This window comes from Bubalus kerabau, chromosome 5 (assembly GCF_029407905.1).
Source record: "Bubalus kerabau isolate K-KA32 ecotype Philippines breed swamp buffalo chromosome 5, PCC_UOA_SB_1v2, whole genome shotgun sequence".
In the NCBI taxonomy this organism is placed as follows: Eukaryota; Metazoa; Chordata; class Mammalia; order Artiodactyla; family Bovidae; genus Bubalus; species Bubalus kerabau.
Window position 1 is genome coordinate 87431890 of NC_073628.1, and position 25288 is coordinate 87457177.

General features: G+C 43.2%; 1 protein-coding gene across 2 annotated transcripts; it reads right to left on the reverse strand.

The window, feature by feature from the left end:
- Positions 1-25022, reverse strand: SPMIP3 (sperm microtubule inner protein 3). Of its 2 annotated transcripts, XM_055582105.1 has the most exons (4): positions 24967-25022; positions 16923-17018; positions 11152-11228; positions 1-795 (listed from the first exon to the last, which is right to left on the reverse strand). In XM_055582105.1, the coding sequence occupies exons 1-4, from the start codon at positions 25020-25022 to the stop codon at positions 704-706; spliced, it is 321 nt and encodes a 106-aa protein (XP_055438080.1). In that variant the 3' UTR covers positions 1-703. The 2 variants fall into 2 exon arrangements, 1 of the variants encoding a protein (XP_055438080.1); XR_008714873.1 differs by lacking the exons at positions 11152-11228; positions 16923-17018; positions 24967-25022 and adding an exon at positions 4951-5076 and having other exon boundaries at positions 663-795.
- Positions 25023-25288: the final 266 nt, after the last annotated feature.

Consider the following 25288-nt stretch of genomic DNA (forward strand, 5'->3'; position numbering starts at 1 on the left):
ATATGTGTATATATAACTTCTTGGGGGTAGTTTATTAACTGATAGACTTCACTTTGGGGTGATGAGTAGGGGACCAACTACTATGCTTGGGGAGTCCCTAGGGAACAGAATGTTTAAGATTCTTTTCTTTGGGAGCATTTCGTTAGAGAACCTCTATCATTTTGCCTAGGGAGCTGATCCCTAGTTGTCAGGCTTCTTGTCAGTATAGGGATATTAATTCTTTGTGGAGACTTTCAGTTAATCCTCTCACTGTAGCTCTCTGCCATACCGGGTTCTGTATCCAAAGCACCTTCAGGGTCTGTGATGCCAGGAATCTTCCTCCTTGGCTACGTCTTTAGGTTCTTCTCTCTTTTTTTCCTAACAGTGATACAGTTATTGAACAGATGCAATTATCTCCTTAGCTGGTCCCACATGTAACCACTGGACTAAATGTGAGATGGTTTGGCGACATTAGCAACAAGACTGGTAGTGGGGCCTTAAGAACAGGTGACAAACTCTTAAGGCTGATCTTGATTCCCTGCCCCAGGCTGGCCAACTGATTGGAAGAGAATTTGCAACATGTAAATTTTTTAGGATTGTAGCCATCAGGATACACACTGAAAAGTAATTCTGTTAACCATTATTTTAGTCTAAAGGAGCCACTTAAGAATGCCAAACGTTTTGTTCAAAATGCCATGGTTACTTTAGTTTAAAAGCCTTTCTTTCAAAGCCACCTCCCTTCACAACAGTAGCACTCTGGCAGTGAATTGAGTGGTCTAGGATTCGATGAAACTGTGGCTAATTTCTGGTCCCAATCTGGAAAATAAAACAAATTAATGATTTATTTTAAGACTACTCAGTTTTAACACACTGTCTTTTCAGCAACAATTGTGTGCAATAACAGTGATTTATAAGATTTAAAACGAATATATTTAAAAGATGTGGGGGGAAAAGGGCTTAATCAAAAGGTTGTTTTTGTGGTTCAATCTCGGATTGAGGCATGCTACTAGACTATTCCAAAATGTAAATAAAATGAAATAAATTGCTTAAATTTGTATTCTTACATTCTAATTCTAGATACCTGCTTGGCCCTTTAAGCCCTAATAGGTCTCTTTGTGTCTTTTTTGTATCAAAATGTAGTTGTTACCATCCCTAAATTCAGACCCATTGGAGTGCCCTCATGTTTTATATTCCCTTGTCTACAATCACCAGCAGTTCTGCTTATCTAAAGGTATGGGTTCAAGGAGTTGGGTTGGATACTGCAATCATTGCATCTACAGCTAATGGACCAAAGACTAGAATGTTTCAGTGATAGTGTAACAAAACTTTATCAGGTACCCTGCTATTCCCTGTGTTAGGTGTTTTACTTAGGGTTAACCCTAAAATTCACAGATCCTCAGAGGCCCACTGATACTATCACCGCCTCAAAGAGATCAATGAACTCTCCCGAGTTTACACGGCTTGTGAGAGGAGGAGCCCACATTTGACCCAGGATTATCAGGCCCCAAAGTCCCTAATCTTTTCATTGTTCTCTTTACCTTCCATAGCACTTCAACAGCATTTAAAGAAATAAACATTTCTTAATATTAAGAATGAATAACATTTCATTTACTCAGGAAATATAGCTGGAAATGCCATCTCTGGAAGATTTTAAAAATCAGATTTAACTAAATGTGATGCTGTCCGTAGTTGGTAACCATATGACTTCTCAAAGCTTACTATTGTATTAAATAATAACTCTGACCTTCTTAAGGATTACATTGTATTCCAGGGAAATATATTAATGATGTTTAGAAGTATTAGAAATCCTACTTGATAGCCTTAGTGATCTTTGTTATGAGAATTATAATGGAGCTGAATTAGGTACATTTAACCAGGCAAATTCAACAGTAAATGTTTTAACAGCAACATTTTGGGGGGATTTCTCCTGCTATTCCACTTAGTGCATGTATATGCCTTCTGACAGTGGGTGCTACCAAGTCTGAAATATACTATACAAATTTGGGTGTGGGGAATACTATGGAAAGAACTGAAATGATTTTTTAGATTTCTATATCATTTGACAAAGTCAAATTATTGTTCATGTGGATTTGTGTGTGATGACTGCTTTGAAATGCATTGCTGAAAAATGAAGTGAAAAATTAGTTGAGAACCATAGAGAAAATTTAACGAACTTGCTGAAGAATCCCATGTATTCCAAATGATTTAATGATTTAGTATTATTTAATATTATCACTGGGCAATTAAGAAATTTTAAAGGATAACCTTGATTATATATGATTATTTCTTTATGCTCTAGTTTTAGAAATTAATCCCAGTGAGATAGGTTTTTTTAAAAAACAAACATTTATTGTGGCACATGTTTGACCTTGATCATTAGTAATAGCTAACAGTTTTGGAGGTTTCTTAATGTTATGTACAGGCACGATGTTAAATTACTTACATGGGTATCTCAATTCTATTAGGTAGATACTATTTTTATCCTTTTTGCATGCGAGAAAACTGAAGGTCAGAATCTTAACTGTCACACTGCTACTAAAAGAATATATTTTATTTTGGAAGAATGAGGTTTTTAAATTATTTGGCACCAAGGTGCATAAAACAAGGGCAACTTTCATCTGAGGGGCCATCTCACCCTCCCAGGCTATAAATTCCCTGAGAACAGAATCTTCTCTTCTACTGTGTCTTGCACATAGTCAGTACTTAATAAATATTTCCCAAATAAATGGACCCCTATGTCCTAAGAAAGAACTTTTACTGAGGAGGAATTTCGTAATCAATAACCATAATCTGTCATGGTCTGTATGTAATCTGTTCTTCAGTTGTTCCCAAATAAGAGGTAAGAACTGAACATGAAATGCAAATTGCTAATCTAGACATGAACTTGGCCCTTAAAGTCTGATGACAAAGACTGGTCAAATGGATAAGATTTAAAAACAGTCTTACACCTTGATAAACACTGTAATAGTACTTTCTCTTATTCTGTGAAAGGCCTTCCCCCAAATACTCCTTCAAGGAGTCAGTTTCTTGAATTAAACAAAAGCTCGATTCAATGAGTGCTCAGCTTCGTAATAATTATCTGTTAGGTCTCTTGCAAACCAGCCCTTTGCCTGCCTGATAGTTGTTTATAAAATAATTGCCACCTAAGTATCTCTAAAATCCAAGTAAGGTGGTTCAGTTCAGTTCAGTCGCTCAATCGTGTTTCGACTCCTTGCTACTCCATGGACTACAGCACGCCAGGCCTCCCTGTCCATCACCAACTCCCAGAGTTTACCCAAACTCATGTTCATTGAGTCAGTGATGCCATCCAACCATCGCATCCTCTGTCATTCCCTATTCCTCCTGCCTTCAATCTTTCCCAACATCAGGGTCTTTTCAAATGAGTCAGCTCTTCGCATCAGGTGGCCAAAGTATTGGAGTTTCAGCTTCAACATCAGTCCTTCCAATGAACACCCAGGACTGATCTCCTTTAGGATGGACTGGTTGGATCTCCTTGCAATCCAAGGGACTCTCAAGAGTCTTCTCCAACACCACAGTTCCAAAGCATCAATTCTTTGGCACTCACCTTTCTTTATAGCCCAACTCTCACATCCCTAGATGACCACTGGAAAAAACATAGCCTTGGCTAGATGGACCTTTGTTGGCAAAGTAATGTCTCTGCTTTTTAATATGCTCTCTAGGTTGGTCATAACTTTCCTTCCAAGGAGTAAGTGTCTTTTAATATCATGGCTGCAGTCACCACCTGCAGTGATTTTAGAGCCCCCAAAAATAAAGTCTGACTGTTTCCACTGTTTTCCCATCTATTTGCCATGAAGTGATGGGACCAGATGCCATGATCTTAGTTTTCTGAATGTTGAGCTTTAAGTCAACTTTTTTCACTCTCCTCTTTCACTTTCATCAAGAGGCTCTTTAGTTCTTCTTTGCTTTCTGCCATTAAGGGTGGTGTCATCTGCGTATCTGAGGTTATTAATATTTCTCCCAGCAATCTTGATTCCAGCTTGTGCTTCATCTACCCCAACATTTCTCATGATGTACTCTGCATGTAAGTTAAATAAGCACGGTGCAAATATATAGCTTGACATATTCCTTTTCCTATTTGGAACCAGTCTGTTGTTTTATGTCCAGTTCTAACTGTTGCTTCCTGACCTGCATACAGATTTCTCAAGGAGCAGGTCAGGTGATCTGATATTCCCATCTCTTTCAGAATTTTCCAGTTAATTATGATCCACACAGTCAAAGGCTTTGGCATAGTCAATAAAGCAGAAATAGATGATTTTCTGGAACTCGCTTGCTTTTTTGATGATCCAGCAGATGTTGGCAATTTGATCTCTGGTTCCTCTGCCTTTAAGGTGGTGCTAGTGATAAAGAACCCACCTGCCAATGCAGGTGACATGGGTTCAATCCTTGGGTTGGGAAGATTCTCTGAAGGCGGGCATGGCAACCTACTCCAGTATTCTTGCTGAAAAATCCTGTGGACAGAAGAGCCTGGCAGGCTACGGTCCACGGAGTCACATAGAGTCGGATACAACTGAAGTGACTTAGCATACAGGGACGCATGCATTCTGTGCTGCTACTAGACAGACTGGGCACCTGGGACCCTTTGCTGCAGTGCTATAATGCTTACACCTGGAAAAACTTCTCCAGTAACAAAATATTAGTACAAAGAAATGAAAAGGGACTAAAAATAACTGCATGCAGGCAGTTGGGGGAAACAAAAAGAGCAAAAATCCCAACTGCCATTTTTGAGGAGCTGGAAGTGGAAGCAAAAAGAGCGTCTCGGGAGCTTTGGCTCTGCACATGCCCCCTGCACACACCACCACCAAAGAGGTGTCAAAACACCTAAGCCCGATCCCTGAACACACCTCTACTCACATCCCATATAAGGAACCAGCTCTACCATAAACCAAACAAGGGAACCTGTTACTTGTTCTTGCTCCCTCCTGCAGCTAGCACAGGAGCCCCAATACAAACCTTGCCTGAATTTCTTGTCTGGCCTTTAGTCAATTTCTATTGCTTGGGGAAGGCCTAGCACCCTGGTCGGTTTCACTGCCTCCCATCATCAGCTGCCTGAAGCACTGGTTCCCGACTCGGCTGTACAAAGGAATTATCTGGGGAGTTTCACAAATTACTGATGCCTGGGACCTTCTTCCTCCCACCAGGAGATTCTGACTTAATTGGTATTGGGTATATCCTCGGCAGCTGGATTTTTAAAAGTGATGTAGCTGAAGTTAAAAACCTTCAGCGTAACCCCTGCAAATCATCTCCTGACCCTTCTTACTCCATCTTGGCTCCACTCTACTCCCCATCCTGTCCCTTTTTCTTCTCCATAGTTGGAGTAATCTTTTCAAACTGCAGTTGTAACTGCGTCACCTCCACCCCCTTAAAACGTGGGGGCTTCCCAGGTGGCCCTAGTGGTAAGAACCTGCCTGCCACTGCAGGAGACATAAGAGATGCAGGTTTGATTCCTGGGTCAGGAAAATCCCCTGGAGAAGGAAATGGCAACCCATTCCAGTATTCTTTCTAAAGAATTCCATGGACAGGGGAGCCTGGTGGGCTACAGTCCACAAGGTTGCAAAGAGTTTGACACGATTGAAATGACTGCATGAACCCCTTAAAACTTTTCAAAACTTTCCCAGTAATCTCAAGCTAGAGGCCCCAAACCCGAAAATGGCTCATAAAGCCCTCCTTGTTCTTCTTTTTTAAAATATTTATTTATTTGGCTTGGTTGGGTCTTAGTTGCAGCAAGTGAGATACTCAATCTTCCTTGCGTCATGTGGGATTTTTAGTGGAGGCATGCAAACTCTTACTGGCATCGTGTGGGATTTAGCTCCTTGACCAGGGACTGAACCCAGGCCCCTGCATGGGAGTGCGGTTATAGTCACTGAACCACCAAGGAGGTCCCCAAGCCCTCCCTGACCTTGTCATCTCTTTAGCCACACCCTTCTTGACCTCTGGGCTCCAACACATTTATTTTTTAGTTCTTCAACCATGCCATGCTCTTACCACAGTGCCTTTGCACACACTGTGCCTAGTGGAGCTCTTCTCCCATTCCTTGCCTAGTTAACTTTTAGCTCATCTTTCCGCTGTCAACTCATCATTTTTCTGACCTGTTATATGCTCTTATAACACCACATAAACTCTGCTTCATAAGACTTATGGCCAGTGAGATTTTATGCTTATTTCTATGCTGGTTCCCCCATTGAAGCTCCTTGAATGTAGAAACTTTGGGTCTATTTCTGCTTCACATGGTGTTGCTAAAACCTTTCACACTGGCCTATAGTTATACTCTCAAATTAGTTACTAAAGGAATATGTATGAACGAATGAAAATACGCTTCACATCAGATCTATCACCAAATTCAACTGATGTCAGCTCCAAAATATCTCCAGGGCCCATTTATTCCTTTTTGTCTTCCCTGCTGGTCCAAGCCACCATCATCTCTGGTCTCAACTACTAAACAGTTTCCTCACTGGTCTGCAGACCTTCCCTCTTGTTCCTCTCCAGTGTCCTAACAGCAGGCAGACTGATCTTTTTAAAACCCCAATAATATGCTACTCCTATGTTCAAAATTATTCCAAGTCTTTCCATTGTTCTCAGAATAGAATCCAAGCATCTTACCACTCTCACCCTCACTGACTACCCACCGAACTATACTGGCCTCGTTTCTGTTCCTCAAACATGCAAGCCCTTTCCAACTTTCAGGCTTTAGCACTTACTGCTATTTATATGATTTATTGTTATTTTCCAGGGCTCAGCTAAAATTATATACAGATATTCCCTGACTGCAGTATTAAAAGTAATCTCCCTTGGCTACATTCATCACTGTTTACTTCCCTAACAGCTCTACTACAGTCTAAAGTTCTTTTTAAAATGTACTTGGTTATGTTCCATATGGGCTTTCCAGGTGGTACCAGTGGTAAAACAAACAAAAACGCCGCCTGCTGATGCAGGAGACGTAAGAGACAATGGGTTCAATCCCTAGGTGGGGAAGATCCCCTGGAGGAGGGCACGGCAACCCACTCCAGTATTCTTGCCTGGAGAATCCCATAAATAGAGGAGCCTGGCCAGCTACGGTCCATTGGGTAGCAAAGAGTCAGACATGACTGAAGTGACTTAGCTCATGCTCCATATCCCCCATTAGAATGTCAGCTCCATGAAAGCAGATGTCTTGTTTCTCCTGGTCACTGTACTCCCAGCAGACAGATAGTTTGTACTGGGTGTTCAACCAGTAACTGAATCATCTTACGGCTGCCAGCTTCCAAGATGGATCCCAATGATTCTTGCCCTCTGGTGGCATCCATGCCCTTGGGTCTGACTCCCCTCCCACATCGCTTCAGGGCTGACTGTAATATGACCTTCAAGTTTAAGCCATAAAAGACATTGCAGTTCCCACCTTCATCTCAGATTACTCATTCCAGGGGAAGATAACTGTCACACCATCAGGATGCTCAGCATGGAAAGACATCAAGACACCAATCCCCAACCAGCCTGTGACAACCATGTGAGCCGTCATACTTGACAACTGTATGAGTGAACCACCTTGAGGGTGGATCCTCCAGCCCCCGTTGAGCCTTCACACGATGAAGCTTTCACTGTCATAGACTGCTACCTTGAGAGAGACTCTGAGCAAGAACTGCCCACCTGAGCAGTTCTCAAACCCTAACCCACTGAAATGATGAGAGGTAGTAATAAAAATCATCATTATCGATGTTTTAGGTCACTGGGTTTTGGAATGATTTGTTATTCCACAATAGAAAACTAACATACACCCCATGAGTGATAAACGGAGCCCTGAATATTTCAACGTAAATTATCTCTTAAATCGGTCAGGCTTCAAACCTCATTAAGCAGGGAATGATCCTAGGCCACACTTTCAAGTACCATATTTTCCATATTTCTATCAGAGGCTTTAACAATCTTGCAGTACAAGTGGGACACTGTGCAATTAGCTTTAATTGCTCTCCTGTGAATTCTTTATTCGGTACTGTCTTTTCTCTCTCCTGAGGCTCTGCCATATGAGTCTTCTTCCCATGTCTCATGAAACTTGCTCAGTTCAATTTAAGAGCAAGTTTTGGGAGTGTGACACCTTTGCACATGACCCAGACTGAGGACTTAGCAGCTGCTTGCTTGAACAGGTTTTTACGTCTCTGAGCCTCTGTTTCCTCTTCTGCTAAATGGAGTTGGTAAAAATACCTACTTTGTGGGGACAATACGACTCATTGCAACGGTAAGCGTGACATGCATATGAGTAAATCACTTAGCGCACTTTGGGCACATGACAAATATTTTAAATTTTAGCAATTATCCTAAAATGCGGACTCTGATCTCTATTTTACAAACAGAAAGGTTCAGAAAAGTCGAGTGTCCTGCCCGACACCACACAGCTAGAATGTGGCAGGCCTGTAGCACTCTAAGGCCTGAATTCTGCTCACTGCCTCGCACTGCTCCATCCATGGTTCTGCCACCACCTCCCAGCTGCTCTTCTCACCTGCTGGCTGTGTCTTCTCCTGCCCGAGTTAAGCAGTCCGACAGACTGATGCTAAGCTAATCATCAGACAGAGGATGCTAAGCTAACATCCTCTGAAGCTGACTGGGTTGCCCCCTTGACTCTGGTGCTATAACGGCTCTGATTATGCAGATTCAACTTTCCAGGCTCCTGTAGCTCCTCTTCAGTTCCAGGCACTCTTGCCCACTCTGCCAATCTGCATTTGGCTTCCCACTTCTGTTCTACCTTGCTCAATCAGGCCTGGCCCTCTTGGGGTTCCTCCCTGCTCCCCTACCCACCCCCACAAACCTCCCCCTTCTTCTCATCCACTGCCTCTGGTATGTCCCCATTTCTTTTGCTACCTGCAAGTCTTATCCATCGAGATCAAGCTTAGGTCCCCACGAGCGCATTCTGCTCCAGGCCCCAGTGTTCTCATCTTTCAGCTGCTGCTCCTCTACTTGTCAGTTTTTCCTAGGGAGCTCAGCAGTAAAGAATCTGCCTGCCAACACAGGAGGCTCAGGTTTGATCCCTGGGTCAGGAAGATCCCCTGGAGAAGGAAATAGCAACCCACACCAGTCTTTTTGCTGGGAAAATCCCATGGACAGAGAGGCCGGTGGGCTACAGTCCATGGGGTTGCAAAGAGTCAGATATGACTTAGCAACTCAACAGTAGCAGCAGCAACCTCTGATAGGTTCATTATTGCCTCATCTTCCCAGTTAGACTGTGAGCTTCCTGAGGCTGAGATCATAGTATGGACTTCCTTTTACCTCCTCCCATGGCACTTAGCCTGGGTGTTTTCTTTGCTAAGCATTCACCTGATTTGATAGGTTTGGAAAGAATTAGGAATTGTCTTTTAAAAGTGTTTACCATCCCTTTGGAAACTAGAGGTCACCTAGATTCCCTCATACAAAGGAAAGAGATTTCACACTGTCAGCCTCCAAAAACTGCTTCTACAGGGATGGGAGCCCCACAGATGCTTCCCAACCACCCCTTCTCTTTTCCAACCCCACCTCAGCCCCAGGTAATGTCCTCCACCCGAAGCTGACTTTCTTTAATATAACCCTCCCAAGGACCCCTGATTCCTACCACTCCATACCTCCTCCTCCAATGACCTATCTCAGCCCTCACCCTCCTCCCTATCCCCTCAGCTCCCTCTCTTCTCAGGCTCCAAACTTCTCTCACCTCCCAGAACCCAGATTAGCCAGCTTGCAGCTTCTTATCCCAACTCGCCCTGTTACTCTCTGGCCCCAATCCCAGCTTCATCCTTCACCACCCCTATGCCTGGCTCCACTCCCCAAGATCTGCCTGGTTCTGCTGGGTTCCCGCTCTTCCCGATTGCTATTTTTTCCTGTCCCCTTGGGACTGAGTCTCAGCCCTGCTCTGTCATTCCCTCCAGGCTTTAGCTCTTTGTTCAGGGGAGAAAAAAAGAGGGGTAGATTCTTCCCATTCCACATCCCATTCCTCTCACCATACTTTTACTAGTTTTGTTATTTTTAATTTTAAGATTAAAAAAAAGTGGCTCATTTTAAAGAAAACTGTTGAATAGATAGTAGTACAAGTGATGCTCATCTGTGACAGAGGTAAAATAGCTTAAAGGTCCAGCACAGACCTTGGGCTAGGGCTGAATTCTGTGTCTGAAATGGCCTGGGTCTGGGTTTTGCTTCTCCTGTTTCCTGTGACTTGGGGCTGTCTCTGCAACTTGGTCACTGTAAAGTGGGGGAAATAATAGCATTTACTGCAGAGAGCTGTTCGGAGAAGGCAATGGCACCCCACTCCACTACTCTTGCCTGGAAAATCCCATGGATGGAGGAGCCTGGTGGGCTGAAGTCCATGGGGTCGCTAAGAGTCGGGCACAACTGAGCGACTTCACTTTCACTTTTCACTCTCATGCATTGGAGAAGGAAATGGCAACCCACTCCAGTGTTCTTGCCTGGAGGATCCCAGGGACGGGGGAGCCTGGTGGGCTGCCATCTATGGGGTTGCACAGAGTCGGACACAACTGAAGTGACTTAGCAGCAGCAGCAGCAGCAGAGAGCTGTTAGAAGGACGAAATATATGCTTCCCACCGTGTAAGAGCCCCGGAAGTATTGGGGTTTACTCACTTAGAAAGTCTGTCAATAGAGCAATCGACACTGTGACTAAAATCCAAAGTGTCAGTGATTATAGGAATGCAGTCAAGTTTAAGGTCATAACCACGTGTACTCCCCAGGGTCATATCTGTGGGGGGCCTTGGCCCCTCAGCACTCACACACGGGCTGCAGCATGGAGAAATACTACAGAGGGAACTTAGAATTTTTGAAACATACCTGCAAATATTAAATAATTGTCGTAAATCCATTTAAAATAGAATGAGGGGAGGAAGATCCTCTCAACAGTATGGCACAATAACAAATTTGTCAAGTGACAAGGGGCTCCGAGGAGTGGTCAGACTTGAGCTTGCTTTCTACCAAGGACATTTATGAATTTTCAGCCTTAAAGTCTCCTCTATGAGGAGCTAGGAAAGAAGGATGTAGCCCAGGGGCAGCTCTCTAAACTCTTCTTCCTGCCCCAGACACAAGTGAATACCCCTCCTTGCCAATGTGACTGGTCCCAGACATGCTCCCTGAGACAGCAAGCCCACAGGAGATGCTCAAATGTGGCCCAGGCAGAGTTGCTCTCAGACAGTAAGAACCCTTGATCTGACTTACCCATCTTGTAAAACGGCAAAGAATAGTCTCTTTGGTAAGAGGTTTCTTTATACCATGGTTCAGCAGGCTTTGAACATCTTCGAAAACAGACGTACTGAATGAGAGTTTGTTGGTCTAATTGAGGCTGATACTGACTTTTCTTCTTAGATGGAATTTCCAAGTCTATGAGAGGTCTAAATGAAAATAGAAACAGCTTGCTAAATGCCCACCCAGTAGAAGAAAAATATTTCATTTTCTCATCAGCTGAAATCCATTCCCTAAAAGTGGTCCGGAGGCTACCAAGATAGTATTGACAAGACTCTGTAACTCCAGGGTTAGCCCTAGCAAACTTGTCAGTAGATGGTTCAAGGATTCCAGACCCTTGTTCTTCCCTTTAGCATCCCTCCTCCTCTCTAATCACAGGTCACAGAATGTGATCTGCATCAAAACTTCCTCTGGATCTGTTCTGGCATTGCTACTTCCCAGTGCCCTTTTGAAGTGTGATTTTTGTTTGCATATTTAGTTCCCTCAAGGTACTAGTGCTTTATTTTGACCAGACTAACCACTATGGTGCATATTGATGTTTGATGAGCCTGAAACTGGTTATAACCTTCCTGAACCTCCAGATGAGTATAATGTGAGCTGTGGGCTTGTCATATGTGGAATTTATTATGTTGAAGTATGTTCCCTTTATGCCCAGTTTTTTGAAAGCTTTAATCATGGTTCTCAACATCACTAATTATTCATTTCAGTTCAGTTCAGTCGCTCATTCGTGTCCAACTCTTTGCGACCCCATGAATCATGGCATGCCAAGCCTCCCTGTGCATCACCAACTCCCAGAGTTTACCCAAACTTATGTCCATCGAGTTGGTGATGCCATCCAGCCATCTCATCCTCTGTCGTCCCCTTCTCCTCCTGCCCCCGATCCCTCCCAGCATCAGAGTCTTTTCCAATGAATCAACTCTTCGCATGAGGTGGCCAAAGTACTGGAGTTTCAGCTTCAACATCATTTCTTCCAAAGAAATCCCAGGGCTGATCTCCTTCAGAATGGACTGGTTGGATCTCCTTGCAGTCCAAGGGACTCTCAAGAGTCTTCTCCAACACCACAGTTCAAAAGCATCAATTCTTCGGTGCTCAGCTTTCTTTTCACAGTCCAACTCTCACATCCATACATGACCACAGGAAAAACCATAGCCTTGACTAGACGGACCTTTGTTGGCAAAGTAATGTCTCTGCTTTTCAATATGCTATCTAGGTTGGTCATAGCTTTTCTTTCAAGGAGCAAGCATCTTTTAATTTCATGGCTGCAGTCACCGTTTGCAGTGATTTTTTGGAGCCCAAGAAAATAAAGTCTGACACTGTTTCCACTGTTTCCCCATCTATTTGCCATGAAGTGATGGGACTAGATACTATGATTTTAGTTTTTTGAATGTTTAGTTTTAACCCAGCTTTTTCACTCTCCTCCTTCACTTTCATCAAGAGGCTTTTGAGTTCCTCTTCACTTTCTGCTATAAGGGTGGTGTCATCTGCATATCTGAGGTTATTGATATTTCTCCCGACAATCTTGATTCCAGCTTGTGCTTCTTCCAGCCCAGCATTTCTCATGATGTACTCTGCATATAAATTAAATAATCAGGGTGACAATATACAGCCTTGACGTACTCCTTTTCCTATTTGGAACCAGTCTGTTGTTTCATGTCCAGTTCTAACAGTTGCTTTCTGACCTGCATACAGATTTTTCAGGAGGCAGGTCAGGTGGTCTGGTATTCCCATCTCTTTCAGAATTTTCCACAGTTTATTGTGATCCACACAGTCAAATGCAAATCAAAACCGCAATAAGATATCACCTCATACCTGTCAAAAAGGCTATCATCAAAAAAACTAAAAATGACAGGTAGTAGCAAGGATGTGGAGAAAAAAAAAAAGTCATCATGCACTGTTGATGGGAATGTAAACTGGTTACATCAACTATGGAAAGCTGTATGGAGATTCCTCAAAAAAAACTAAAAATAGAACTACCATATGATCCAGCAATTCCACTTCTGTGTGTTTATCCAAAGGAAACAAAATCACTATCTCAAAAAAGATATCTGCTCTCCCATCTTCACTACAGCATTATTTACAATGGCCAAGACATTGAAATAATCTAAATGTCCACTGATGAATGAATGGAAAAAAATGTGTGAAATGTATATACTATGAAATACTATTCAGCCTAAAAAAGATGAATAGCCTGCCATTTGTGACAACACAGATGAGCTTCGAGGACATTATGCTAAGAGGTAAAGAAAGACAAATACCGTATGATCTCACTTTTATGTGGAATCTAAAAACCTGAACTCATAAAAACAGAAAACAGCATAGTGATTGCCAGAGGTGAGGTTTGGGGCCTGGGGGAAATGGATGAAAATGGTCAAAAGATACAAACTTCCAGATATAAAATAAATAAGTTCTGGGAATGTAATGTACTGCATGGTGACTATAGTCAACAATGCTATATCGTATACTTGAAAGTTGCTGAGAGATAGACCTCAAAAGTTCTTACCACAAGAAAAAAATTGTAACTATATGAGGTGATGGATGTTTATAAACATTTTGCAATATGTACTGGCTTCCCTGGTGGCTCAGCTATAAAAAATCAGCCTGCCAATGCAGGACATGCGGGTTCAATTCTTGGGTTGGGAAGATCCCCTGAAGAAGCAAAAGGCCACCCACTCCAGTATTCTGGCCTGGAGAATCCCATGGACAGAGGAACCTGGCAGGCTGCAGTCCATGGGGTCCCAAAAGTTTGGACACAACTTAACAACTGAACAGCAACAACAACATATACAAAATCACTATGCTGCATACCTTAAACTAATAAAATGTTATATATAAACTATATCCCAATAAAATTGGGCAAAAAAGAGTTTCAAAATACCATCTCATTCTATTTTGTGTAGATCTGGAGGATTTTACATGTTATCTATCTCTGGGTAATGGCATTATGGATAATTTAAAAAATTTTTGATTATCAGTGTTTTCAAATGTTCTAATGAACATGTGTATTTTTGTACTGTAAAGTAGAGAAGGTGAGCTACTAGAGATGTGAAAAAGATTAAATGTTGGGTGAGATTTAAGAACATCCTAATCCAATCATTTTGAGTAGGATGTCGTCTTACTTGATTGTATAACCATGATTAATCACACTGAAATGGGTGACTGACACTATTTAATCATAATGCATTATGTTTATATACTTGGGTAAAACTTGATTGTGACGTGCCTTCTTTAAAGAGAAGAGTTTGTTAGCAGAAACGGGATGCCTCTGCCTGAAGTTCAGGAAAAGAAAGAGCAAGACTCTGACTGTGTGTGTGGTACTGGACAGTGGAGCGATGCTGGATGGGCGGGAGATGTTCTGTTTAAGACAGGTGTGGAGAAGCACCAAGAATTCCTTCCCACCTCTACTTGCTTTTGTTTTGTGCTTAAAAGGTTCTTGGTCCTAGAAAATGGGTGCCTTACATGGTGGGTGGGAGTACTTCTTTTCCTATGAAAGCTTGTCTCCTGCTGTGAAGCAAAACATTTGCCTTCTGATGAATGGGTCAGCCTCTTGTGAGTTTGTGTTCTGCCTGTTACTGTCATCTGGTCACTTCTATGCCATTGACAGACATGGATGGCTCCCGAACCGGATCCTGGTGAGTGCTCCTACACCCAGCCCTCCTAGACTGGCAGCCTGTTCTGACTTTGTCCTGGATGTTTCTATGGAACCAGAATCATCTCCATTTTCAAGAATACTGATGGTGTTCTGGAGACAAGACTTTTACTCAAAAGGGGGACTCTAATTCTGAAAATATTACATTGGTGGGAGAATATATCTGGGGAAGGTAAGCCATAGGCATCTGTCTGTTTAAATTATGAGGATAAAGAAGTTAGGCCTGGTCCTAATAATTGCATGATTTCCTGTCTTGTTTGTTTGTTTCATTTTTGCTTGTCTTTTCCTTATTCTTAACCAGAAGTTTAATAAAGTCATTGGTTGACAAAACATTGACTAAGTTTTTCCCCTAAGACTAATCCTAGGCAGGCTCAAGTCTTGTCAGAGTCAAGGTTCCCTTTGCCTGAGCGTCCTGTGGTAAGAGGAGGGGCAGATAATGCAGCCGAGGGAACGGTCAGAGTCCATAGAATACACGTGGAAAGTGCCCTGTGGAGCTGACTTCTGGAAGAGGTTTCAGTTGTTTCCTTCCTTGTTTAACCTCTGGCAGAGATCATGCTCCTATCAAGATTTTGATATAAGAATGTATTTGAATTAGAACAAAGAACCTTGAACTGGGAATCAGAAAGTGTGGATCAATTCACAACTCAGCTTTTACACCAACCAGCTACATGTCAGGCAAGTCATGTCATTTCTCTGGCTACATCTTATTTATCAGATAGAATCAGAATTTAAAAGCTAAAGCTACTTCCAGTTCGGTCATCTATTAAGTTTAGTCTGTGTGCTACTCTGTCGTTGCTATGGCTCGCTTTTCTTTACTTGAAGAATAATCAGGAGTTGACTATGTCAAAGGCAATTAAGGAAGAAAAGTAGTTCTAAAATATACTATGATGATGAACTCAAAATAATAGCAATCGCATTTTGAGTACTTACTATGTTCTGGAATTTTACATCAATTATTTTACTTAACCGGTAAACCTATTGATATTCAGAATGGATGAAAACTGCCTAAAATCAAATATTTCATAAGTTATTCAAATTGATGTTTCATTGAAAAAGCAAGACAACTCCAGAAAAACATCTGTTTCTGCTTTACTGACTATGCCAAAGCCTTTGACTGTGTGGATCACAATAAACTGTGGAAAATTCTGAAAGAGGTGGGAATACCAGCCCACCTGACCTGCCTCCTGAGAAATCGGTATGCAGGTCAGGAAGCAACAGTTAGAACTGGACATGGAACAACAGACTGGTTCCAAATAGGAAAAAGAGTACATCAGGGCTGTATATTTTCACTGTGCTTATTTAACTTCTGTGCAGAGTACATCATGAGAAACGCTGGGCTGGAAGAAACACAAGCTGGAATCAAGATTGTCGGGAGAAATATCAATAACCTCAGATATGCAGATGACACCACCCTTATGGCAGAAAGTGAAGAGGAATTAAAAAGCCCCTTGGTGAAAGTGAAAGTGGAGAGTGAAAAAGTTGGCTTAAAACTCAACATTCAGAAAACGAAGATCATGATTTTAACAGAAAGGGGAAAAAAGCAGGCACTTCAATGCTATTTTCTAGTTTGGGGAGGCTGTTCAGTTCAGTTCCATTCAGTCGCTAAGTTGTGTCTGACTCTTTGCAACCCCGTGAACCACAGCACACAAGGCCTCCCTGTCCATCACCAACTCCCAGAGTTTACCCAAACTCATGTCCATCGAGTCAGTGACTGGTTAGGCCAAATTTGTGACTTTATTGAGAAGGAAAATGAGTGTCAGGAAGATTAAGTTATTTGATTGAGTTAAAATGTTAAACTAATGGTATTTCTTACATTCCTTTGATGATTTAAATAATTTTATATTTATTGCTAATTATAAAAGTAATATATGTTTATCATAGAAAATCTGGAAAATAAAGAAAAAGATAAAAAATGAAATACAAATATCAATAATCTCACTATTCATGAAAAACCAGTGTCAACAATTTGGTGTATTTCCTTCCAAATTTTTCCATAAATTAAATAATAATTATTATTGTTATTATCATTGCAAATTGTGATTCCCAGTTTTTCATTTATTAGCCTAACTTTAGTACATTAAGATTTAGGAAAGTGTCTTACCTGGGAGATCTCTTCACACTATAATCATAATGGACTCTTGCCAGCTGCCCAGTGTAATAACCATGGAGATCCTTTCCTTGGTGAACAATGAATATACTAGTGAGGACAGGAAGGAGAATGAGACAAAAGGAATTAATATTATTAGCTCTTTACAGAGGAAAACCAGCTGTGGTGTGGTAAAAAAAATATATTCAGTCTCTATCCTCAGTTCCTGGCACAAAGGTCCTAAAATCCTTGGAATCTTTTGATAGGAGTATCTTTTGTTATCCAATTTTCAGGATTTATAAAGAAATATTTGACTTAGGTATTAGTTTCAAAATATCAAGAAAAGAATAGAATATATAAGGCCAGTGGGGCAAATGTTGATAATTATTGAAAGATGGAAATGGATAAATGGAGATTCTTTATACTATTTTTTTCTACTTTTGATATTTTTATGAACTTTCACAGTGTTTAAAGAGAAATTCTTATAATTAAATATATAGGGGCTAAAAATGAAGAAGCACTGTGAAGGTCAAAGCACAAGTTACTTGCAAGCCTGGAGGAGGGGTTCCAGCCTTGCCTGGGAGGGTTGGGCTGTGAGGATGTTCGGAAGCACAAGCATAAGTGAGTAAGGTGGAGAGTGGGGGGAAATCTGGGGCGTGAGATGAGCTGGGTGTATGCAGCTGAAACACAGCAGTGTCGGGAGAAGCCGAGGGCTCATGGTGCCCAGGTCTCACATTTTGAAATACATCTTCTTTATAATTAATTACTTTTCTTTTAGATGATAGTTCTAGCATTATGTTGCTGTTGTTTAGTTGCTAAGTTGTATCCAACTCTTTTTTGACCTCATGGACTGTAGCTCACCAGGCTCCTCTGTCCGTGGGATTTCCCAGGCAAAAGTACTGGAGTGGGTTCCCATTTTCTCCTCCAGAGGATTTTCCCAACCCAGGGATCAAATCCATGTCTCCTGCATTGGCAAGTGGATTCTTCACCATTGAGCCACCAGAGAAGCCCTACAGCATTATACTGACATCTTAAAATTATATGTAGTTGTATTATGTTATTTACAGATTTTATTTCAGGAGAGTATCAGAGACATTATGAAATATTTATTATAAACCAAGGGAGTGTGTCATCTGAAAAACTGAGAACCATTGATATAGGTAATAGGGAATCTTTATAGGATTTTAAAGAAAATCCATGATGAATGCAATTTTTGTTGAAGAGGGATTCTGCTGGTGGCAATGTGGAAAACAAATCTGAAGACGTTCTGACTAGAAGTACAAAGACTGGTCAGGAGGTAATCATAGTAATGTATGTGGGATGTAGGGAAGCTTTGAACTCTGTGGTGGAAAGTTCACTTGGGGAGGAGAGGCCTGACTAAGATGACTGCTAGGAGAGAGGGTTGAGGATGAAAAAGAAGGAGGACATCAAGACAAGGCTTCAGACGCTGGGAAACAGGCTGCCACTCACCAGGAGACAGAACGCAGGAAAGGGACCCTTCTTGAGATGATGGCTGTAGAGTCTGTGGTATTTGGGGTCTTTGGGGACCTTCCATAGGTTCTTACTCAGTAGGTGCCATAAGAATTCAAGAAGAGTCAGTAGAAGGTAGTACATAGTTTTGCATGGAGTAACTCATCAAGTATGTGTTGAATGATGAATGGAAACTTAAGCTATGCCTCCAGTTTGACCAGAATTTATTAACTATGCATAATGTATACTACAGCAAACAAAACCATCCCAAAGAAAAAGAAAACCAAGAAGGCAAAGTGGTTATCTGAGGAGGCTTTATAAATAGCCAAAGAAATAAGAGAAGCAAAAAGCAAGGGAGAAAGGAAAAGGTATATCCAACTAAACGCAAAGTTCCAAAGAACAGCACAGAGACAAGAAGGCCTTCTTCAATGAACAGTGCATAAAACTAGAAGAAAACAACAAAAGGGGAAAGACTAGAGATCTCTTTGGGAAAATTGGAGATATCAAGGGAACATTTTGCCCAGAAAAGGTAGAGACCTAGTAGATGCTGAAGAGATCAAGAAGAGATGGAAAGAACACATGGAAGAACTGTACAAAAAAGATCTTAATGAACCGGATTACTACAATGGTGTAGTCAGTCACCCATTGCCAGACTTTCTGGAGAGCAAAGTCAAGTGGGCCTTAGGAAGTACTGCTGCTGCTGCTGCTAAGTCGCTTCAGTCATGTCCGACTCTGTGCGACCCCATAGACGGCAGCCCACCAGGCTCTGCCGTCCCTGGGTTCTCCAGGCAAGAATACTGGAATGGGTTGCCATTTCCTCCTCCAATGCATGAAAGTGAAAAGTGAAAGTAAAGTCACTCAGTCGTGTCTGACTCTAGCGACTTCATGGATTGCAGCCTACCAGGCTCCTCTGTCCATGGGATTTTCCAGGCAAGAGTACTGGAGTGGGGTGCCATTGCCTTCTCCGTTAGGAAGTACTAGTGTTAATAAATCTAGCGGATACAATGGAATTCTAATAGAACTATTCAAAACCCTAAAGGACGATGCCATCAAGGTGTTGCATTCAATATGTCAGCAAATCTGGAAGACCCAGCAGTGGTCACAGGACTGGACAAGGTCAATCCTCAACCCAGTTCCCAAGAAGGGTGGTAGCACAGAATGTGCTAACCATCACACAATTGCACTCATCTCCCATGCTAATAAGGTCATGCTTAAAAATCTTGTATTCTAGGCTTCAGCATTATGTGAACCAAGAACTTCCTGATGTCCAAGTTGGGCTTAGAAAAGAAAGAGAAACCAGAGATCAACATTTGCTGAATCATAGAGAAAGCTAGGGAAATCCAGAAAAACATCTACCTCTGTTTCATCAACTACGCCAAAACCTTTGTATGGATTGTTATGAACTGAATAAAGGGTCAGTGGGGCACAAAAGAGGGAGGGCTGTCTAGGGTTTGAGCAAGTCAGTAGGAGAGGGAAGAGATTCCAGGTGAGGGAATGATAGAACCCAACTCTGGGACAGAGTTGTGATCAGAGTGGAGTGTGTGAAGGCCAGTGGGGACTTTGCTGTCTGGCTGGTGCAAAGGCAAGTGCTGTCAGCAGGGCGGGTCTGCCTGTCTATGCAAACAGGACCTCAGGGAGCTCTGATTTGCAGAAAAACCACAGTCTGTCTGGGCCTGCCCAGTGGCTGGGATAATATGACTGAGCCCTGAACAGTAAATAACAGCAGGGGATTAGGTCACAAGAAGAAAGAGGAACTGGCACAATAATAGGGAGCAAATGACATTCCTGAGGGCATGGGAATGGGAGACACAGATTTCTTAGGTGCCTGTCCAGTTTCCAAGCCCCACCTTGGGAAGATTATCTCACTGGATGCTCTGTGAAGCATCAACCTGGAATTCCAGAACAACACTGATTTCTCACGGTTGCTATACCATTTGCACTAGGCTGTGTTTTGACTCTGGGTTCCTCCCTGGCATGAGGCCGGGTGAGCAGCTTAAGCCCTGCTCCTAGAAATGGTCTGTACAAGCCGTCTGAGACTGGAGAAGCCCCTCACTAGCACCAGGTAACGTGCCCACCCCAAGTCCCTTGGGAGTCTTCCTGGGTAGCTTTTTTATTTTTTAAATTTGTTTTATTTTGGCTGCAACACGTGGCATGTGGGATCTTAATACCCTGACCAAGGATCCCACCTGCAGCTTCTGCAGTGGAAGCGGAGAGTCTTAATCACCAGACCCCCAGGGAAGTCCCTGTGCAGGTAGCTTTTGAAGTGGAGAGAGTAAGAAAGTGTGTAAGCAGGTGGGTGTTGGAGGCAGGGCTGGGTGAGGTCGTGGAGAGGTTTGAGGAATGAAGGTGTGGTATGCTTTTCTTCCAACTCTTTGGGTAGACTTTCCAAGTTCCCCCACGTGGTCTTCACCTCGGAGAGGAGAAAGCTCTAGATGAATGCAGTAACATGTCAGTGGTTTGGAAGAGAATTTTTATGTCCTAAGAGATAATGCCTGGCCTGGCCTGGCAGTCAGTCCTCCCAGAGGCTGCACAGTACCCGGCCTCTCCCGAGGATGGGCTGGGCGTGAGGAAAAAATCGATTAATGAGTAGGAAAGCAGGGCTGGCCTCCTGGTCTGGCAGCCCTGCCCTGGACTCTGCTCAGACCCACTTTATTGACTTGGCTTGTAAGATTCTTGAGACAGCTGTAGAAAGGCCTTTTCTCCTCCCTGGGTGGGAGTAGGAGTCTGGGCACAGTATTTACCAGCTTGGCTCTTTGAGGTTACACATTCAGTCTAGACAAGAGCAAACCTGTTCCCCGGGAGGGTGAATGTAACCAGAGCAGGATCTGGGCTTCCCCACAGGCAAAACTCAACACCCAAAGGGGAGGATCCCTCTGGGACCTGAGGTAGCCCGGGCCACTGTGATGGTGCAGCCCTGTGTCTGTGCTGGGCCTCATCGTTACAAAGCTTCGCAGAGATGATCTCATCTAACTCTCACAGTCCTGTTGCTAGGTAAACATTGTTAACACCCTGTTATAGAAAAGGAGACCAAGGCTCACAGAGGTTAAGTGGGCTTTCTAAATAACACCCAGCTGATAAATGCCAGAAGCATGAGTCAAACCCAGTTCTCTGAACTCCAGATCACATCCAGAGTCATCTCTGTGTTTGTGCGATGACTTCTTTTTCAGAAGAGTTCAGCGTTACTTTTGTGTGAACTCTGTGATTCACTGTGGGCAGACAGGACGTGGATGTCCTGTACCAAAGCAATAGGAAGAGAAGTAGGCCCAGCAGCGTAACTGGAGGCTGCTTTCGGTTCAATAAAAATAGTGCTTATTGCAGGCTCTGAAGTGTGCTAGATGCCAGGGCTGCAGTGATGAGAAACGCTGTCTTTCCACCTGAGAGTTCATGATCAGGCAAGGAGAACCCTCCTCAGGCCTAATCATATAGAGTGGGGGTAAGTGCTGCACCAGTCAGGGAACAAAGGCTCAGGGGGAATGAGTCTCTTACTAAGGACAGGAGCCGATAAGTCCAGAGATGGGAGGCCATCATTCCCGCATCCTCATGCTTTCATTCCCCAGACTCTACTAGCTTCACAAATCTCCTCAAGGAAGAGGGAGCCTCAGTTTCCTCATCAATAAAATGGGGTGGGGAGGGCCTCCCTGGTGGCTCAGTCGTAAAGAATCCACTTGCCAATGCAGGAAGCACAGGTGTGGCCCCTGATCGGGAGAGATCCCACGTGCTGCAGAGCAGCTAAGCATGCTGCAACTAGTGAGCCTGTGGAACCACAGGCTCTAGAGCCCAGGAACCACAACCACTGAGCCCCCGCGCCCTAGAGCCCACGCTCTGCAACAAAACAAGCCATGGTAATGAGAAGTCTGGGCACCACAACGAGCAAGTAGCCCCCACTTGCCACAACTAGAGAAAAGCCTGCATAGCAACAAACCCCCAGCACAGCCAATAATAAATAGATAAATGAAATTTTAAAAAATTATAAAAATAAATAAAGTGGGGATAATGCTATCTCTGTTAATGACTACATGAAAGTCAATAAGACATGTGTGAACGTCCTCGGTGACTGAAGTATCCCATTGCTGTTGCCATCTATCATTCAAGGCAGGATGATCTGATCTTCACAGCTGCCCCTTGATGTCTCAGAGATCATTTCAGTTGATGTTTTAAAAATTCATTTAAGCCCAAAACAAATTCTTTGTCTTTTGCACACCACAGTGAGTTTAATCCAACCTAAGTGATCTTTCCAGGAGCATCCTAGGCCCCGCAAGTCAACACAATGCTCAGCCCTGCCCCTGAGTGACAAGGCTAAGATAATTTGTATCTAATGTAATTCTTTTATGAGAATTTTGTGTGGTCACTACTACTTGTGAATCACTTAATATTTAACTTTATGAGGTGCTCCTACTGGTTTGTAATTCAGTTTTCCCTACTATAGCCCAAGGGTTAGGCATTTAAGGATGAATTAATTGGGTAAATGCTTATAGAGAGGAGCAGCAGAGGGCAGACCTTCTATGGATACTGTCAATCACCAGGAGGCCAAACCTCAAACACATGCCGGAATGAGTTTTTCTCACTGATTCATTCATTTTCAGTTTTCCAACAAAGGTGCACAGAGGTCCTACCAAGTGTGGCAGTCTGCTAGGCAGAGTGGCCAGTGAAACAAGCCCCGCCCTGGGGGCTGACCTGGGGATGTCAAGGGCAGTGACCAAGAGCGCAGATGTTGGCTCCTGACCAGCGGGTTCAAATCTTCCTTCTGCTAGTTCACTACGGTGGAATCTCAGGACAGTCACTTAACCACTCCTTGCCTCAATTTCCTCCCAGTCACTGTGAAGATTAAATGAGTTGATATATACATAGAACAGTGCCTGCCACATATTAAGGGCTGTATAAGTGCTAACTATTAATCCAGTAGGTGATCTAGACAGGAAATAAAGAAACAAAAAATAACTGAAAGTTATGATTGGAGTCATACAGGAAACCAAAAAAGGTGTGAGAAAGAGAACTAACATAGGTGATGAGGTAGGTGAAAGGAAGAGACCTCCCCCAGCCTGGATGGTACCACCCTCTGCTCACTGAGCAGCTGATAACAGTGGAGACATGCTGAGTGAAAGGGGGCTGGTTGAACCGAGTAAGAAGAGTAGCAGAGAGTCCAGAAGGCAGTGATGCAGGGGAAAGGAACATGTCCCAAAACCCTGAGACATGAAAGAGTGCGGGCCTACTGAAGCAACAAGAAAGATCATGGGGCTGAGGTTAAGAGGAGGTTGGAGAGATCAGCAGGGTCTGTTTATGTAGGGCTCTGCAGGCCCTGGCAAGTGTTGAGGCTTCATGCAAAATGCAATAATCGCAGGGTTTGGTTTTTTTTTTTTTTTTTTGACTGTGCTAGGTCTTTGTTGCGGCACTTAGGATCCCTAGTTGTGGAGTTCAGACTTAGTTGCCCCGCAGCATGTGGGATCCTAGTTCTCTGACCAGGGATAAAATCTGTGTCTGCTGCATTGGAAGGTGGGTTCTCAACCACTGGACCACAAGAGAGGTCCCATTGCACGGTTTTATGCAATGGAAGGCTCTGATCCCATTTATGTTTTATGGGGCTCTCTCTGGAGAATGGATTGGAGGAGGACCAGAGTGGCCATCGTTGTAGGTGAACAGGGGAGAGGCAGTGGTGGTCTGGACCAAGTGGTGGCTGTGGAGATGAAGAAAAACAGTCAGATGGAGATACACCCTAGAGGCAGAATTGAGGACCCTGCTGATGGACTGGTCCACTCTGTTGCAAGGCAGGAGAGACACAAAATAGACAGAGACCTGCCCCACAGGGAGCACTCAAGTGGCAAGTGGGGGCCCCAGTCTAGTGCAGGCACACTGTGCCTCTCTGATGGATGAGCCCAAGAGAGCTGAATGCAGCCCAGCCTGAGGGCATCAGCGGCCCAGTGCCTTCTGCACTGTGTTCCACCCCAACCCTCCAGCTCCCCAAGGGCTACCTTAAGTCAGGTCCAGTGATTCTGACTTGGTTCCATTTAGCTCCAGGCAGCAGCAGCCAATGGAGGATTGTCTCCATTTTCCCCAGGAGATGAGACCACAATTAAACAGGCCCGACAGTGGGGGGCAAAAATCTCAAACACACACACACAGAAAGCCAAGGGCATGTGGGGAGGCAGAAATCAAGTAATTCTGGAACCCACCCCTTTCTCTCCACCCTGCTTCCTCTGCATGTGCATTTCAGGGAAGGAAGGATAGGGACTATACTTTCTCTAAAATAGGACTCTTTTTTAGAGAAAGAACATCTTTTTAAGAACAAAGCATCCTTCCCTTCCTCCTTCAGTGATTTCTGGAAGCAAAAGGACATATCTTTGATGACTAAACATTGTGGAAAATAACTAAATACTAAAATTTGGAGCTGCCAGTTTGCTTAGATGCTGCCATAAATGTAGGATTTTATTTTTTTTAAACAGCTTTTTCTAAACCCAAAGAAACTTCAGTAGAACCTCTGGCAGCAGTTATCTCTAAATCAGGGAGCAAGCAGCAGGGCGAATAATTCTAGCCTCCCAGGAGTCTGTCTTCTGTACTGCAGCTCTGGAGGTGTCTGCATTTGGAAGACCATTACCTGGGTGGGATTGCTGGGTGGCGGTCAATAAATTCTCGTAGCCGGATGGCAGTCATGATGGATAAGATTCTGGAAAAAAAATTTAAGTGAAGTTTCTTATTGCAAGTTTATACACATTTCCCAGGCATGCCTACCTAGTACTACAAAGTCTGTCTTGAAAGTAGAAGGGCCATTCATATCTTCTGCTAGACTATTTAGGGAAGGAAATAGACTCTTAAAAAAAATTATTTATTTATCTATTTATTTGTGGCCTTCTTCATTTGTGGTGAGCAGGGACTACTCTTCATCGTGCTGCGTGGGCTTCTCATTGTGGGTGGCTTCT

Coding starts and splice junctions, on each gene's coding strand:
- SPMIP3 (XM_055582105.1), bottom strand. CDS start 25,022: ATGACTGCCATCCGGCTACGAGAATTTATTGACCGCCACCCAGCAATC. Junction 11,229..16,922: donor AGTGTGAAGAGATCTCCCAG/GTAAGACACTTT, acceptor CTGTTTTCGAAG/ATGTTCAAAGCCTGCTGAAC. Junction 796..11,151: donor TTTGCCGTTTTACAAGATGG/GTAAGTCAGATC, acceptor TTTATTTTCCAG/ATTGGGACCAGAAATTAGCC.